The sequence below is a fragment of the Ovis aries genome, chromosome 2 (assembly GCF_016772045.2).
Source record: "Ovis aries strain OAR_USU_Benz2616 breed Rambouillet chromosome 2, ARS-UI_Ramb_v3.0, whole genome shotgun sequence".
NCBI lineage: Eukaryota > Metazoa > Chordata > Mammalia > Artiodactyla > Bovidae > Ovis > Ovis aries.
Genome location: NC_056055.1, coordinates 82,820,089 through 82,839,200, shown reverse-complemented (window position 1 = coordinate 82,839,200; position 19,112 = coordinate 82,820,089). Strand labels below are relative to the sequence as shown.

At 36.9% G+C, this 19,112-nt stretch overlaps 1 protein-coding gene across 1 annotated transcript in view; it reads left to right on the top strand.

Annotated features, from left to right (window-relative positions):
* The window catches only part of NFIB (nuclear factor I B), a gene marked incomplete at its 3' end in the record, with an annotated part of 222,746 nt that overhangs the window by 129,911 nt on the left and 73,723 nt on the right, over window positions 1–19,112 (top strand). The window contains 1 exon segment of the mRNA NM_001267879.1: window positions 10,307–10,360. Within this exon segment, the coding sequence (NP_001254808.1) occupies window positions 10,307–10,360 (54 nt within the window).

The following is a 19,112-nucleotide window of genomic DNA, read 5'->3' as shown; positions in this document are numbered from 1 at the left end:
TTTTCACTGTGACTAAAGCTAAAAGCTCTTACCTTTTTAAAATTCAGTTTTAAGTGATTGGGCAAGATGCAAAGTGATTCAGGCATGAAGTGGTTTGCTTAGGGTCAAAGCACAGGTATTGGTGGTTACTGAGTAGAACCCAGGAGTCTGACTCTCCAAACAGTTGTGAGAAAACATGTCCTGTTCCCTGAGAAGAAAGATTGCCAGCAAAATATTAGAAAGTCTTATGTCTGGTTTTAATCTAGATAAACAATACTGTATTAAGTTTGAGAGAAATATAAGAAATGATATAGGGCTTCCCAGGTGGCTCAGTAGTAAAGAATCCCCCTGCCAGTGCAGGAGACGCAGGAGAGGGGGATTCGATCCCTGGGTTGGGAAGATCCCCCGGAGGAAGAAATGGCCACCCAATACAGAATTCTTGTCTGGGAAATCCTACAGACAGAGGAGCCTGGCGGGCTACAGTCCATGAGGTCGCAGAGTCAGACACGACTTAGCAACTCAACAATAACAACAACAAGAAATGATATAGCAGGGACGGGCCATGTGTACCTGGAGTGTGCTATGCGTAGGACTTAGAATAGCGCATAAAGACCCCAGGAAAAAATAAAGCATATAATGAATTACTGTGCCAGGCAGAGTAACCAGTGCTGTTCAGGACACTGATGGTAAGAGTATTTGTTTTTTGCCCTGGTTTCCTTTTAAGAGAACATTTCAGACCAGTAGGATCACAAATGTTGCATTTGGTTTATGTTGAAATTCTGCATTGATTTTTCAATTTGCCTCCACAATTATGCTCTTGAGTCTGATGACATTCTGGTTTTCATTTTCAGATTCATATTTCACCAGCATTCTCTTTGCACTACATACCTTGCTATAAAATGCAGGTTTCGTGGTTTCCAAGGGGAAAAAAAAAGTATATTACATAGTATAGCTGAAATCCACAATGTTTCCCAGATGGGAAAGACAGAACATTCATCTCATCTTTTCCTCCTGGATCTGGTGGGGTTTTGGAAAGGGCTTCATTGTTTTCATGTGGCAGAGTGCATTGGCAAATTGTTTTCTAAAGTACGCAGTGGCGTGTTCTTCTAATATTATGAGATATGGGCAGCATTTATGAAAGATTATAAATCTTACAACTCTCCTCAGAAACTTAAAATACAGCTGGAAATGTTTTGCTTCCAACAAACATGCAATCTTCATAAAATTGGAAAAGAAATGTTTTGAATAAATAATGTTTTGGTTTATTTCTCTCTAGTGTGAGATCTGTTTTTTTTAGTCAAAACCATGCCATAAAACTCCTCCTTCTTCTACACTAACACCCTTGCCTCTGTATTTATATTTTGCTGGTGCATCTTTTTTTTTTTTTTTTCAGTTTTAAAGTATGCCAGATTGCTTTTCCTTGTTTTTAAAGATAGAAAACTGGATTTCTCCCAGGGACTCTTTCCCTAACTAGGATGGTTTAAAACCGAAACAAGGATTGAGTCAGTTAATTAATTTAAATGAGATTACAAATCAAAAACATATTACACAATCTTGATTTAATTACCGCATTTTATTTACTTAATTGAAAACACACTGTAGAAAGTTAGCAGTCTTGACAATGACCAGTATAGTATCTTTACATTCTATAAACTAAAGTCTTTGCAATCAAGAAGTTTAGATGATCCTGGTTGTGACCTTTGGTTCACTCAATCCCTGGATCAGTAGAGAGTCACTGAACTTAATCTTAGGCCAGAAAGGTCAGATACAATTATCCCTGCTTTCATTTGGGAGAGTTTGGTGCTAGTTAATGAAGCAGTGCAAACTTCTGGTCTGACATGTTGGCAGGTTTCATACTTCTTGGGCAGGGTTGTCCCACTGCATTGGTGAAGAGTCTCCTGGCATGAATAGATACCCTCTCAAATGGGGAGGTGATTTTTTTTACCCCCTTGAATTTCAGTGCCCTATATTTCCTGGCTAATCACTTGTGAACAAATTTTGGTCGTGAGCTCAAACAGATCCTCTAATCCTCCTGTTAAGCAGAAAGAGAAAGTAGCTCTGTAAAAGAAAGTTTAATAATAGAACTAGTGGAATGTGTAGGATAAGAAATAGAGGGGATAGTACCTATCTACTCTCTTGTTGTATATTTTTCTTTGGTTAAATAAGTTACTTTATCTGTAAGGAGCCTCAGCATAACAATTTTTTTTTTAATAGCAACCTTTTTAAAATCTCTGTGTTTTGCTATGTTGAAGATACATTTTAAAATCCATGTTAACCAATACAAAATGAGATCTGAAGGTATGGGTCTTCAGATGGAAAATAATATAGATTAAAATGCATGATTGAAAATATGTAAAAAGCCTTGTATTCCAAGTATTATTTTGAATCTGCCAAAAGTATTGGGAGAGATTTCATTTCTCTGTCTGCTCAGTACTGAGTTTAGGGGAATGGATACAGACAGCAAAAATATGTCGATGGCTCCATTAACAAAGTGACAGAGTTAACGACCACTTCCCGTGGATGGCTGGTTACGCGAGTTTTGCAGGGAACTTGATGCCGTATCATGGAATGTCCTATTGAGAATGGACAGACTGAAGCACAGAGGGAGAGTATGAGCGTTTTGCCGAGTGTTTCCATGCTTATGAGAGATAAGGAAGCACTTAGTTTTCCCAGGTTCTTTATGGTATTCTAATAACCATTTAAGAGCAGAAAAAGGAAATATTGCCAAACTCTAGTGTTGTGCCATCCCAGTTGATGAAAGAGCCCTCCATGAAAACTGAAGCTATATAGATTTTTTACTGTGCTGCTGAAAAAAATACAGCAGAATACGTTCTTGGAATTTTGATTACACAAGCTAACAACAAATGCCAGGGAAATTAGTGCTCATAGAAGGTAAACTCCTGAGAAGGAGGCAGGACAGTTTACACAGGGATAGGGAGGTGTGTAGGAGAAGCAAAGTTTTCTCCTCTCTCCTTGTAAAAGATGGATGTCTTTTGTCTTACTTTGTGTTTTCTTGTTATAAAGTGCACGGATTTGTATCCCTTCCTTCAGGTTTTTGTTTGTTTCTTACACTGGCTTTTCTCTTTCTTAAGCTCTTCCTGGCATACTATATATGTAATTTATAAAAATGTTCTATTTTAGTATGTTGGTAGTTAATAATGTTTTGGAGAAAAAGAAGGGGACTATTCTAAGCCTTTAGAAAACTCTTGTGGTATTCTTTAGTTGACAATGGGCTGTTTCTTTACCTGCTTAAAGCAGAGGAATATGACAAAGGGGCCCTTTATCACATGATGACTAATTTTAGTTCTAGCAGGAGGCTATCTGTAGGTTAACAGGTTACAGTGTGGATTTCATTTACTCTTCTGATATCCCTTGATATAAAAGCTATATTGTTAGCCAGTCACAGAATTTTAGAGCCAGAAGGGACCTGACAGGGTACCTTGTTCAACTGCTTCTTTGCACCAGAATAATTATATATAAAATTAATGCCTCTCAAATGTGGTTTTCTGTTGATACTCAAGTCATGGTGTCAGAGAGTAAAATGAATTCCTAAAACAAGCGTCACCTTGGGTTAGAAAGACAGCCTGTATAGAAAGATCATCAAAAGCTTCTTGGCTTCCTTCTTGCTTCCTGGAACCGCCCCCACAAACATCTCCTTTTTGTAGGAGAAAGCCAAATATGAATTTCTGTCTCAAAATACTTCCTCTTATCTACTCCCTTCCATTTCCAAATATTTCTTCAAAAATTAAAGGGAGAACTAAGACTTACAATAGGCTGGGAGACCCACCCCTTTTCTTGTTACAAAAGGTTTGCCTGCTTGATTCTTCTCTTTTTTTATTGTGAATAATTTCTAAAGACATTATTCTAAATTGAAGTATAATTGATTTACAACTTTTCAGGTATACAGCAAAGTGACTCAGTTATACATATACATATTCTTTCTGAGATTCTTTTCCACTGTAGATTATTATAATATGTTGAATATAGTTCTCTGTGCTATATAGTAGGTCCTTGTTGGTTCTGTATTTAATATATAGAAATGTGTATTTGTTAATTCCAACTCCTAATTTATCTCTCCTCTACTCTTTCTCCCTTTGGTAATCATAAGTTTGTTTTCTGTGTCTGTGAGTCTATTTCTGTTTTGTAAATAATTTCATTTTCAGCATTTATTTTTAGATGTTTCTGCATTGAGGAAGCAGGCCTAGTTTTTCTTTTATTCTAGTCTTTCTTCTTTGTGCACCTCTGTAGTTTATAGACAGATTGTTTTCTGTTCATTTGACAAACACATCTGTGAGACAGTATAGCAAAGATTAGGGCCATGAAGCTAAGCAGGCAGTAGCCCTGCCTTCATATAGTTCAGAATCTGAAAGGAATGACCTCAACATGGAGGAATTCAGGGGGAAAAAGACAGACAGCGTGTGCAAAGACTCAGGGGCATCAAGTGGAGGTGTGGTACACGTGGAACTGAGAGGCTGATGTGTGACCCAGGTGTCAGTAGGGGCCAGATCAGAGTGCCTTGAATGGCATCCTAAAGTTTTTGAAGTTTTTCTCTCTTATGTATTGCGAATACATGTACGAATTTTAGCAGGGAAGAAGCTTAAGCAGTTTTAGGTTTTAAAGAGATTACCTTGGTAGTAAAGAGGAATATGTATTAGGAAGATGTGAGATCTGTTCATTTTTCAAGACCCTGTTCCTGAGGTCCCCTCCCTCTGATATATTTTATAACATGTCCTTACCTATCCGTCATCAGTTCAGTTCAGTTCAGTCGCTCAGTTGTGTCCGACTCTTTGTGACCCCATGAATTGCAGCACTCCAGGCCTCCTTGTCCATCACCAATTCCTGGAGTTCACTCAGACTCACATCCATTGCGTCAATGATGCCATCCAGCCATCTCATCCTCGGTCTTCCCCTTCTCCTCCTGCACCCAATCCCTCCCAGCATCAGAGTCTTTTCCAATGAGTCAACTCTTCGCATGAGGTGGCCAAAGTACTGGAGTTTCAGCTTTAGCATCATTCCTTCCAAAGAAATCCCAGCATTGATCTCCTTCAGAACGGACTGGTTGGATCTCCTTGCAGTCCAAGGGACTCTCAAGAGTCTTCTCCAACACTACAGTTCAAATGCATCAATTCTTCAGCGCTCAGCCTTCTTCACAATCCAATTCTCACATCCATACATGACCACTGGAAAAACCATAGCCTTGACTAGACGGACCTTAGTTGCCAAAGTAATGTCTCTGCTTTTGAATATGCTATCCAGGTTGGTCATAACTTTTCTTCCAAGGAGTAAGCGTCTTTTAATTTCATGGCTGCAAATAGGAAGAACCAATTATTTCCTCTTGATATACACTCACTTATAGCTCCTATCCTGGAGGACATGGCAACCCACTCTAGTGTTCTTGCCTGGAAAATCCCCATGGACATACGAGCCTGGCGGGCTACAAAGAGTCAGACACGACTGAGCAGCTGAGCACAGCACAGCACATAGCTCTTTATCATAGTGTGCATTAAAAAAAAATTGTGCATTTCTGTCTTAGCAACCTCTGAACTTCTAGAATGTGTAGAGTGTATAATCTTCTTTTTGAAACAATATTTTAAGGGTCAATAATGAAAATTAAATGGAAATTTAATATATATTATGGAGAACTCATTATGTTCCAAACATTAGTAACTGGAATACAGAAGGTACTCCATAAACCTTATTGATTCTCATTTAATTGATGCTTACGTGAATGACCTTCAAAAATATCTTTCACAGTTGAGATGATCCAAGCACATCAGATAACTGAGTTCATCCCCTTCCACCTCTGCCCACTGCCCGCCTACCCCAAGAAAGTTAGTACTCAGTAACAAACGTTTAACAGGTTATTATTTATTTATCTTGTATATTTAACAAACATTTTATTGGACTTCCACCAGATTATCAGTAGAACACTAGAATTTCCTTTGTTTAGCAATGAGAATCCAAGCTAAATATATTTAAAGCTGGCTTCTTTCTAAAGCATCAGTTAGTCTATGGACATCAGTGAGAGTAATAATTATTTACAATTTCAGTTAGAAAAAATGTGTAGGAATTTTAAGGATTTTTAAATTTCTGAAGAAGGTTGTGAATATATTGGTAAATGATGGGGGAGGAGGGAGATTAGGAGAATGTAAAGTTCCCAGAAATCTTTAATTGAGTGAAATGTCATTTGGCTTTGCCTGATTATGAGATTGCTTCATAACCACTCAAGAGGCAGGGTGTCTTAATGGGTGGCCCACGTAGAGAACTCATGTTTTAATAGTTGCCATGTAACTCTGGACAAGTCATTTAGATCACTTAAGTATCCCAGGATTTGCCACAAAATTGAGTCATTAGAGAAACTTGGTTACTTCTTAGGTGAGGCTTAAATAGTAGAAGAACATGAAAGATTGGCTGCTTTTTAAAAAGGAGTGGATACAAGGATTGAAGGAAAGTTAGTAAGTGTCGTGTGTAGATGAGAATGTTTCTTAGTCCTGAAATCTTTAATCTGGGGGAAGAGAAATTGATTGTTTAAAAAGCACTAATTTAGAAATGGCTTCATTAACTGTTCTTTTTGCTAGAAGAAATACATTGTGTTTAATTCATACTTTTAAGACACAAAGATTGAGTAGTATAAGTTTTATATGTAATACAAAATATATTTCAGTCCTACATTCTGTCAAGTCAGAAAGAGACAAAGAAGTGTAAAAGATATAGATTGAGATCAAGGAAGAGAAAACAAAATGTGAAAGGAATGATGGGACTGGTTTGGGTCTGCTGCCTTCAAGAGCCATTTCCCTCTCTTTTTCTTCATGGCATCAGTATCTCAAGACTCATGGTGCTGGTCAGTTCACAGTTCCCATTCTGACTGCCCTCCTTCTTCAAAGACTTCGGTCTTCCAGAAGGTAATTTTCACTCCTGACTTTTGAGCACGACAGCTCCCTGAGAGCCTCGAAATGGCAGCAGTGCCTTCCTCCCTTCTGGGGAGAGTGGGACCAACGTATTTACAGAGGAATTCAAGAGGCACACACTTGCCCATCTTCAGTTAATTCAACACAGACAATGTTAGATGCTTACACTGGGATGGACAGATTTAGTCATATCCCTTTTCTCCCTTTCTTCCTGAAAGTCCATTAAAAAATATTAGTCATTTTTTGAATGTGTCCTTTTTATGTTTAATAATATCTTTTACATAATTAATTGTATAAGAGGTGTCTGACCAGTACTTAATGCTTATATAATAAAATCTTAGCAGTGATTCTGTAAATTAGGTAGTAATATAGTTAAAGATGAAGACCCTATGAGTTAAGGAATAAGATCACACTGCTACTGAGCGACAGAGCTGGGATTCACTATAATACGTGATGTGTGGGTACACACACATTTGCACACACAACACACACATTTGCACACACAACTTGAACAAATGTTGGAAGCAGTTAAAGAAAACCTTTGGGTATAGAGTAATTTGACCTAGGTGGTGGATTGGAAGGGTTTTAGATGTGGTCTGAGTAATTCTTTCTCTGAAGTTAACCACAATAACAGTTCATTGTTGGTTTCTCTGCCAACTGCAACTCCCTGGTTACTTCCTTTTCCAGCAGTTGGAATTAAGTGACCACCGATATGAGGTGACATAAGAGTTAAGAATAGATTAGAGTTAGAATTTACTGTTGGAGAAGTAAGTGTTCTCCTGCTTTGAGGGGGCCTCTTCTGTGTTTTGGGGATCCCACTTATGCTATTTTACTTCATGAGAAGGCACAGACATTGGAATATGAGGGAAAAATCTGTCATTGTGTGTCAGTAAATGCCAGGTTATTTTAGAAAGTGGCATTGTTAAAAGCAAATATACGATTCAAATTTAGGGTCTACTTCAGCTTTCCCTCAAATGTTTGTGGTTTTTTTTAAGAAATTTCATTTTTTTTTTTTCAGTTGAAGAAGCTGTTATCTGCAGTTGTTGCAAATGGGGGAAAAGGGTAATATACAGCAGAAAGAAATAGAGTTTTCCAAAGGGCTATTATGGTAACAGGGTGTGTCATTGTTCTGATGGAATACTTTCTTAGGAATGGAAGAGACCTTAATTCCTTACTGGTCCAAACTTCAGCAACAAGATGTTGGGAAAGAATTTTGTGCTCTGTTTTGAAACTGGTTTAACTAAACCTGCTGAGGCTCACCTGGAGTATACAGCTCCTGTACCCTGCAGATGGACAGCCTTAATCTGCCTCCCACTGTGTTGTCACGAAGATGGCATTAACCTCCTTGAGGGATGAATACCTAGACTTTCATAAATGTGAAGAGTCTACTTTATGAAGTAGACTTCCATAAATGTGAAGTAGCTTTATTAAACATAAAACATGGGGAGTCCCTGGTCAGTGGGTTCACCGTGTAAGTAGAAACTTCTCAAAATGTTAGAGTCACTTGAGAAATTAAGCTGGAACGTAGTATCAATTCTGAGGGACATTTGTCAGAGCAACTCGAGGCAGAAATAGCTGAGGCTATAGCAACATCATGTAATTTATCTTTTTTTTTTTTTTTTAAATGTAGCTGTCATACTCCATGCCTGAAAAGTAGCCAATATTGTGCCATCTTTTATGGGCAGAAAGAAAGAGAAAGATTGATCTCCTAAGTTAGAAGTCACTGAGTCTTGCCTTAAAACCAGAAAAACTAATAGAATTCATGGGAGATGAGACAAACCTTTTGAAGAGAATCTTATTCTTTTTGATTGTCTGGAGATGACTCTAGCCAGAACTCAGATTGCAGGAGTAGTCCTTAACTGGTTTCGTTTCCATTTGGAAAAATTAGAAATAAATTGGAAGATAATGTGGGAATCATTAAATATATTTACGAAGATTTTATAAAAAGTGTTCTAGGGCCAAAAAAAAAAAAAAAAGAAAAGAAAAAAAAAGGAGGGAGAAGAAAAAGAAAAAAGGCACAAGGATATGGGAAGAAGGGGAACAGTTCTGATTTCAGCATTAAATCTAGTTAGCAGGCATGAGGCAAAGGGCAGAAATAAATAACCAAGTTTTATACCAAAGGAAGTCAAAAGAATGTCCTTGCAATTAATAGTAGAAGCAGCAATTGCAGTATGTTAATAACTTCAATGGAAGAGCAGAGTAGCCCTGCTGAAAAACACCAGCATAAGATGTTTCTGCTTAAATAAGACTGGATCCCTGTCTTAGGTGTAATGGCTAGGTTTGGGGAAAGAGACTTTTGTCTGTGGCCACCTTCACATTTGCTGAAATTCACTATCAAGTTCAAAATTGCCTTTCCTAGGCAAGCAAAGAAAGCTTGCTGAATCTGAGCCATCCAGCCCAGTGCATTCACAGCCGTGAACAGCACATTGAGGAAGACACAAAAGAAGTAGACAGAATCTCTGCCTCTGCTTAGGAGCATGCAATTTAGTTGGGGAGACAAAACTAAATGCTGGAACCAATAAAAGAAGATTACAAAGCAACTTACAAGTAAGTGTATAATAATATGGCACAAATGACACAGATAAATGCAGAGGGGACATAGAGGAAAGAGGAGTGAGCCAAACACAACAGTGTCAGATTAGTTAGGAAGGCATGTTTCCTAACAGTACTGTAGCTTCTATGTTCCTTTCTGTATCATTGATGAGGAATAACGTGGGATAGGAAATTCAGATGTTCCGCATTGATCTCTTTCTCCTTATCTGCCGAGTCTGTCTATCACAGATGGAAATTAAATTGATCCAACAATTTACTCTCCACAAAGCCATGTTGGTTTCTACCTAGTAATTTATGCTTTTCTTGGTGTTTGCGAATCGATCGCTATTATGGGATGCAGTCAAATCTGGGCCTGGATCCAGTAGGTTGGGGGATTATTGGATTGGATATGTATGTATGCATGTGAAATCCTGGAAAAATGGACTCTAGTTTCTGTGTATTTTTACTCATTGGATAAAAACACTTTCAGGTTTTTTAAAAAAGCATGTTTAACTGCACTCAAATTGCATTTTTAGGGAATATGTCTTGTTTCATATTGCTCCTGACAGGCCCAGCCTTCAAATCCCCTTCAGTGGCATTGTCGCCAGACCTTTTGTTTTAAAAAAGCCTTTCCTTACCCCATGAATATTATAGATCTCTACATTTTTTTCCTCTCGACAAAGAAATATATATATGTATACGTATCTACAGATTTTCATGTAGTTTAATAAATAAAATATTGCTGCTGAAAGGCTTAGGAAAGTATACTTTATTTAAACACTTGACTTCATTGTTCTACCTTAAAAAATTTTTTAAGTCCTTCTGAGTATTGTGAAATTCTTTCAAAACAAATTAAAAAGAAAACATTTTCTGTGATTTCTTTACAGATTCTGGACAATCAGGAAGTCCAAGCCACAATGATCCTGCCAAGAATCCTCCAGGTAAATATGTGTTCCAGGACGTTTGCAATCTGACATTGTTGGAGAACAAAGGTACCACTGTATAGATAAACACCCCTTAATTGGTCAGCTGCCTATTTTGTTCTGGAGGGCAGGTATGATCGGGACAAGATGTGATTCTATTCAGACCCTTCACAGTGGCAAATACCTCCACATTGGCGTCATCAGTATGTACCTAATCACTAATGTTTTACTTTTTGTTGGTGTTTCTTTGAAAATGAATATGCATGTATTTTATAGTTAGTTGTGTATCCTTCAGGTGCTAAAAGGCACTGCTGTTTGAAAAGCCAAAAAGTTTTCTTTCTTTTAAAATGCACAAGAAAAATTAAAAATTTTCATACTCTTATTATAATTTATCAAATCTCATTACTTTAAAAGGTGGGGTCTGGTGGTAGATGATTATGTCTTCATGAGGGATTTTTACAAATAAATTTTTATTCCGTAAGGTTCTTAATAGAATTCCCAGAGTCAGGAAATAATGAAAATCAGGCTTTTCCTTTCATGTAATGTATGCCCAATACTTTCTTGGTTTTCAGAAGTTGTTTCAGCTCTAAAACTGGCTTTTATAAGAAATCATACTGTCTTTATGATTTTGTTTTTCCTAAGTTTGAAGACATAGAATTTTGATGTTGATTTAAGAGTAGTATCTTTTCTGATGAAGTAAAAACTAGTGCAAAGAAGAATTTCTAAAGTTTTAATCTTAGAAGATTTTTAATTGTACCTCTGACTTTAGTAAAAGAATGCTCTAAGAATAACGTAATAAAAACAAAAGCAAAAAAAAAAAAAAAATCAAATCAATCACATATACCCTCCACGTCCCAAAAGGATCTCATGTGTCTTTTCATTGAAAATAAACCCCAGATTTATAAAAGGTAATGATAAAAGTTTCCACAGGTCGACCCAGTTTTAGGTCCTTAATTGCTTGATCTTTCTATAATAATACTTTGCTAATGTGAAGTTGAAATACCTGAAAAATCCTCAAAACTACAAGAAAATATGTCAGAACAGTCTTGCTTTAAAATGATATTAGAAAGATATAGCAAGTAAATACATAAGTAAAGATGCAAAGTCAATACACTTTTTCTTCCTGAAAGACTGAAGGCAGGATTCTTCCTTGCCTATATTTTGTTCTTTATTTTTATCTTAGGAAAAATTTTTTCACCAACATATTAACTTCTTCTATATTGTACAGGATCATATTATATGACAAAAGTAGAATATCCTTCAAAGATTAAAAATCTCTAGTTATAGATTAAAATGTATACTAAATTGATTTTTCTTTACTTTCATCAAAATCACTTAATATGACTACAAATTGCTAATGAAACATTCAAAAACTGAAAGGATCTAAATGTAATTTCCAGTTAAATTGATTGTTTTATTTTCTGTGTGGATGAAACCACAAAGGTGAATTATTTAGAATATACTAAACTTTGTCACAAATTTTCTAAAGTTGAGAAAACTTATCAGCTTGCAGTGTCTTCAACTTTATTAAAATTTCTTCTTTTTAGTTGACTAACATTTCCTCTGTGTAGCATGATAACCAAAAGTGAATTGTATCCAAACATTTTTTAAAACCGTCGTTACTCATTTTACAAAGAACGGGGAAGGAGGGAAACCTTTACTAGAAAAAGAGTTGATAAGTATTGTAAGTCAGACTAAACAAAGGATATGTTCTTTGCATTTGAATGACAGCTTCGTTTGAAATTAATAAAGCTGTTATTGTTTGAAATGCATTTCTGAACATGTACAGAAAGAATCATGCTCGCTTAAAAATGTTCTGTGCTTGAGCTGAATGAATAATCTCAGAATAGTTATGCAATGACAGAATTAGATTTTTCAGTATTTGTTGAAAAGTATTTGTGCTTAAATTTTTCCTTTACTACATTCAATGTAACAGTTATTAACGTATCTGTTTCCATATAATATGACAGAAACAATCAAGATGAAACGTCTCTATTTTTTTTTTCCTATTAAATTTTCCTTAGAAATCAACCTTTTGAGAACTATGTCTTAAGACTGGAGTGTTGTAGGTAACTGCATACTATGATTAGTTGAATACTGTGTACATGTAAATTGTACATTGGTTACCAGTTTTTTCAGAGATAGAATATAATAAAACATAAAATATCAAAATTAAGTGGAATAAAATTAGAATTTTCTTTGATGATTCAGAAGCATTCCATCGTTTTAACTTGCTTTGTGTATCATTATATTTTGGTCTAATAGTGGAGATTATGAAGGAATTCTGTTTGATAAAAGCAAGAGTTTGTTCTGTAATACCTTGAAATAAATCAAGCCATTAGGAATATTAAAGTTTCTAATTGGAAATGTGAAAAAATCATAACTTATTAAGATTATTGTTTTGCAGTCAATAGGGATAAATTATACTTATTATTATAAGCTCTTTTCATAAATATAAGCCTGTTCGGTATTTTTAGAGCATAATTTATCTCTAGGAGCCTCTGTTCAGCTGCTTTCTGGCGTTGGCTGAAGTGTGAAATCTCCAAAGTTCACATTTAGTATAAGAAGAAGGGTCCATATCTTTATGGACAAGTTCAACTTACTACCATATGCAATGAAACGGTCAGATCCCTTTGCTGTTTGTATTGCTGTAACAAAGAGAAAGTAAACTTTTGAAAAAGATTGCCTTGAGTGGGAGCACTGTCTTGTCACTGCTAGTTTTCCACTAGGAGTGAGCAACCTCTGGACATTGCCACCTTCTTCTTCTGTGTTTATTGCATAACAAGTTGGGAAGAGACAAAAATTCAAGATCTTTTCAAGGCAACGTCTCTTTGAAATCTGTTTTCCTCTGTTGACATGAAGGTGGAAATCACATCCAATCCTCCTATAAGTACAGGTGCATGAATCTCCCACAAATGGGGCATCCCTCTGGCTTGGATTTTCTCCAGCATCAGACATGACTATCTGACATGGAGACATTTCCTTGCTGATTCAGAAGAACTTCTGAAACATGACCTTGAAGCTCTTTATACTGTAGTATGGAGTCTACAGATAGGCTTTTAGTTTTTAAAACTAAAACTAGTGTTTAGTGTTGCCTTCTTGAGATTCATATTTAGTAAGCAGACTAGTCACAGGTATTTGAACAAAAGCTATACATTTTGGGGAAGGAAGAATATTTGTTACTCACTATTTTTAAATGCATTTAAATAGTTTTTTATTGAGAAAAAATAGAGATGTTTTATCTTGTTTCTGTTTCTTTTTAAATAATAAAATAATATTTTTTATTATTTAAAAGTACAAATAATATGTTATTCAATGTTATTTATGTCAAATAATTTGTCACCTTATATCCTTTCTGGATAAAAATGGAGCTAAAGAAATACTCAAATAAGTTAAGTAGTCTTAGTACTATTTCCTTATACTATTAATATTCTGTGATTTAATGTTTTGTCTTCATCCTTTGTTACCTAGTGGAGATGGGCACCATAATCTTTTCTGGGATAAGGTGCCCCAAAAGTCTGACTTTGTCCAAGGACATGACAGTATTATTTTGGTTAAGAAACAGTAGACTACTTCATTTTTTGTATGATTCACGTTTTTCTTATTTATTTTGGGGTCAAAGGTTATATGTGTATATCTAGATGCTTCTTTTTGAACAGTAAATTAATCCCTTCTTAGCAATAGAACTGCAAGAGTCCTGTCTCAACTATAGGAAACAACTGTTGTGGACCAAAAGAGAATAAACCATTAAGTAAGGAACTTAGACACAGACCTAACTTTATTTTGAATGATTAAAACCCCCACTTTCACTTTGAGAAGGTGTGTGATTGGATTATAATCTTTTGAAATGAGCTTTGATGGGCTATATTATTTTGTGTCTCTATATTCCCTGGGCTATGAACTTTTAGAGTTCCCAGTCTCAGTCTCTTGCCCAGTCCTGGGGTAGTTGCTTTCCAAGAAAAACAAGACAGTCTCAAAGTTGGATTTTGCCCCTCAGTCAGCTAAAAGTGGATGCCTCATTTTGGAGTTCAGGAAGAGTGTAGGTTTGTGGGGAGTTGTCTCTTGGAAATATAACAAGGAAACATTGAATCCTAGGACACTTTTTGCAAATTCTATACTGAGAGCTTATGAAGCATTCTAAGTATCACTAACCAGAGCTTTCTTACCTAGAATGATATGGACTTATCCTGCTTTTCTTTTTTGCAAAATTTGTCAGATGCTTGTATTGTTTTCTGAGGTGCTTTTGCATGTAGTTTGGCAAAATCTCTGGCAACTATTAAGATCATATATTGGGTAAATGTCAAATAGTTTGTCATTTTATATCCTTTCTGGAATAAAAATGGAACTAAATAAATAATTGAATAAGTTAAATAAAGTGTATCTATTAACTAGCAATGTGCTTATCTTGCGTTTAAGACATTATTTTCCGTTTATATAAATTCTATATTTGAGAGATCATACAGTAGTTGCCTTTCTCTAACATATTTCATTTTATCATAACGCCCTCAAGTCCATCCATGTTGTCCCAAATGGCAGGATTTTGTTCTTTTTGTGGCTGAATAATATGCTATTCTATGTGTGTACCACATACATATCACAATTTCTTTATTCATTTACCCATCAATGGACACTTAGGTTGTTTTTGTATCTTGTCTATTGTAAATAACGCTGCAATGAACATGGGAGTGTGTGGTTTTTTAATTTGTATTTTCATTTTCTCAGACGTAGAATCAGTGGATCATATCATAGTTCTGTTTTTAATTTTTTAAGTGACTTCCATTCTTTTTTCTTAGTGGCTGCCCCAATTTACATTCCCACCCTTTTCTCCATATCCTCTCCAACACTTGTCTTCTCTTTTTGATAATAGCCCTTCTAACAAGTTCAAGGTGATATCTCATTGTGGTTTTGCTTTGCACTTCCCTGGTGACTAATGATATAGAGCATATTTTTATGTATCTGTGTATATCTCCTTTGGAAAACATCTATTGAGGATTTTTGCCCATTTTTAAGTCAGCTTTTTTGATTCTTTTGCTATTGAGTTGTATGATCTCTTTATATATTTTAGATATTACACCCTTATCTGATATATTCTTTATCAATAGTTTTCCCCATCAGTAGGTTGCTTTTCATTCTGTTGATGGTTTCCTTTGTTTGCAGAGCTTTTTAGTTTGATGTCATCCCATTTGTTTATTCTTCTTTTGTTGTTGTTGTTTTGGGTGTCAGATTTTAAAATCACTACCAGGGTCAACATCAAGGAGTTTACTATGTTTATTCTAGAAGTCTCATGGTTTCAGGTTTTACATTCAGAACTTTAATCCATTGAGTTAGTTTTTGAGTACAATCAGATAGTTTCATTCTTTAGCATCTGGCTGTCCAAATTTTCCAGTACCGTTTATTAAAGAGACTGTCCTTTACCCATTGTATATTCTTGGCTCCTCTGTTAAAAACTCAGTTCCGTTCAGTTCAGTAGCTCAGTTGTGTCCGACTCTTTGTGACTCCATGGACTGCAGCATGCCAGGCCTCTCTATCCATCACCAGCTCCCGGAGTTTACTCAAACTGATATCCATTGAGTTGGTGATGCCCTTTAACCATATCATCCTCTTTCATCCCCTTCTCCCACTTTCAATCTTTCCGAGCATTAGAGTCTTTTCAAATGAGTCAGTTCTTTGCATGAGGTGGCCAAAGCATTGGAGTTTGAGCTTCAGCATCAGTCCTTCCAGTGAATATTCAAGACTCATTTCCTTTAGGATTGACTGGTTTGATCTCCTTTAGTCCAAAAGATGCTCAAGAATCTTTTCCAACACCACAGTTCAAAAGCATCAATTCTTCGGTGCTCAGCTTTCTTTATGGTCCAACTCTCACATCCATATGTGACTACTGGAGAAACCATACCTTTGACTAGATGGACGTTTGGTGGCAGAGTAATGTCTCTTCTTTTTAATATGCTGTCTAGGTTGGTCATAACTTTTCTTGCAAGAAGCAAACATCTTTTAATTTCATGGCTGCAGTCACCATCTGCAGTGATTTTGGAAACCCCAAAATAAAATCTGTCACTGTTTCCATTGCTTCCCCATCTATTTGCTATGAAGTGATGGGACCGGATGCTTACTCCTTGGAAGGAAAGTCACGACCAACCTAGATAGCGTATTCAAAAGCAGAGATATTACTTTGCCGACAAAGGTCCATCTAGTCAAGGCTATGGTTTTTCCAGTGGTCATGTATGGATGTGAGAGTTGGACTGTGAAGAAGGCTGAGCACCGAAGAATTGATGCTTTTGAACTGTGGTGTTGGAGAAGACTCTTGAGCGTCCCTTGGACTGCAAGGAGACCTAACCAGTCCATTCTAAAGGAGATCAGTCCTGGGTGTTCATTGGAAGGACTGATGCTGAAGCTGAAACTCCAATACTTTGGCCATCTCATGCGAGAGTTGACTCATTGGAAAAGACCCTGATGATGGGAGGGATTGGGAGCAGGAGGAGAAGGGGAAGACAGAGGATGAGATGGCTGGATGGCGTCACCAACTCAATGGACATGAGTTTGACTAAACTCTGGGAGTAGATGATAGACAGGGAAGCCTGGTGTACTGTGATTCATGGGGTCGCAAGAAGTCAGACATGACTGAGCGACTGAACTGAACTGAACTGATGGGACCGGATGCCATGATCTTAGCTTTCTGAATGTTGAGCTTCAAGCCAAATTTTTCACTCTCTTTCACTTTCGTCAAGAGGCTTTTTAGTTCTTCTTCCCTTTTTGCCATAAGGGTGGTGTCATCTGCATATCTGAGGTTATTGATATTTCTCCTAGCAATCTTGATTCCAGCTTGTGCTTCATCCAGCCCAGCGTTTCTCATGATGTGCTCTACATAGAAGTTAAATAAGCAGGGTGACAATATACAGCCTTGACGTACTCCTTTTCCTATTTGGAACCAGTCTGTTGTTCCATGTCCAGTTCTAACTGTTGCTTCCTGACCTGCATACAGATTTCTCAGGTGTCAAGTCAGGTGGTCCAGCATTCCCATCTCTTTCAGAATTTTCTACAGTTTGTTGTGATCCACACAATCAAAGGCTTTGGCCTAGTCAACAAAGCAGAAGTAGATGTTTTTCTGGAACTCTCTCACATTTTCGATGATCCGTCGGATGCTGGCAATTTGAACTCTGGTTCCATTGCCTTTTCTAAAATCAGATTGAAAATCTGGAAATTCACGGTTCTGGAATACACGGTTCATGTATTGCTGAAGCCTGGCTTGGAGAATTTTGAGCATTACTTTACTAGTGTGTGAGATGAGCGCAATTGTGCGGTAGTTTGAGCCTTCTTTGGCATTGCCTTTCATTGGGATCAGAATGAAAACTGACCTTTTCCAGTCCTGTGGCCACTGCTGAGTTTTCCAAATTTGCTGGCATATTGAGTGCAGCACTTTCACAGCATCATCTTTCAGTATTTGAAAAAGCTCAACTGGAATTCCATCTCCTCCACTAGCTTTGTTCATAGTGATGCTTTCTAAGGCCTTCTTGACTTCACATCATTCCAGGATGTCTGGCTCTAGGTGAGTGATCACACCATCGTGATTATCTTGGTCATGAAGATCTTCTGTATATTCTTGCCACCTCATCTTAATATCTTCTGCTTCTGTTAGGTCCATACCATTTCTATCCTTTATCAAGCCCATCTTTGCGTGAAATGTTCCCTTGGTATCTCTAATTTTCTTGAAGAGATCTCTAATCTTTCCCATTCTGTTGTTTCCCTCTATTTCTTTTCATTGATCGCTGAGGAAGGCTTTCTTATCTCTCCTTGCTATTCTTTGGAACTCTGCATTCAGATGCTTATATCTTTCCTTTTCTCCTTTACTTTTTGCCTCTCTTCTTTTCACAGCTGTTTGCAAGGCCTCCCCAGACAGCCATTTCACTTTTCTGTGTTTCTTTTCCATGGGTATGGTCTTGATCCTTGTCTCCTGTACAATGTCATGAACCTCTGTCCACATTTCTTCAGGCACTCTATCAGATCTAATTCCTTGAATCTATTTGTTACTTCTACTCTATAATCATAAGGGATTTAATTTAGGTCATATATGAATGGTCTAGTTGTTTTCCCTGCTTTCTTCCATTTCAGTCTGAATTTGTCAGTGAGGAGTTCATGATCTGAGCCACAATCAGTTCCTGGTCTTGTTTTTACTGACTGTGTAGAGCTTCTCCATCTTTACTGTAAAGAATATAATCAGTGTGATTTCGGTGTTGATCATCTCATGATGTCCATGTGTAGAGTCTTCTCTTGTGTTGTTGGAAGAGGGTGTGTGCTATGACCAGTGCGTTCATTTGGCAAAACTCTATTAGCCTTTGACCTGCTTCATCCTGCTTCATTGGAATACCCAAGGCCACATTTTCCTATTACTCCAGATATTTTTTGACTTCCTACTTTTGCATTCCAGTCCCCTATAGTGAAAAGGATATCTTTTTGGGGTGTTAGTTCTAAAAGGTCTTGTAAGTCTTCATAGAACTGTTCAACTTCAGCTTATTTCAGCATTACTGGTTGGGGCAATGCCTTGGATCACTGTGATATGGAATGGTTTGCCTTGGAAACGAACAGAGATCATTCTGTTGTTTTTGAGATTGCATCCAACTACTGGGTTTTGGACTCCTTTTGTTGACTGTGATGGCTACTCCATTTCTTCTAAGGGATTCCTGCCTGCAGTAGTAGATATAATGGTCATCTGAGTTAAATTCACCCATTCCAGTCCATTTTAGTTTGCTGATTCCTAGAATGTCAATGTTCACTC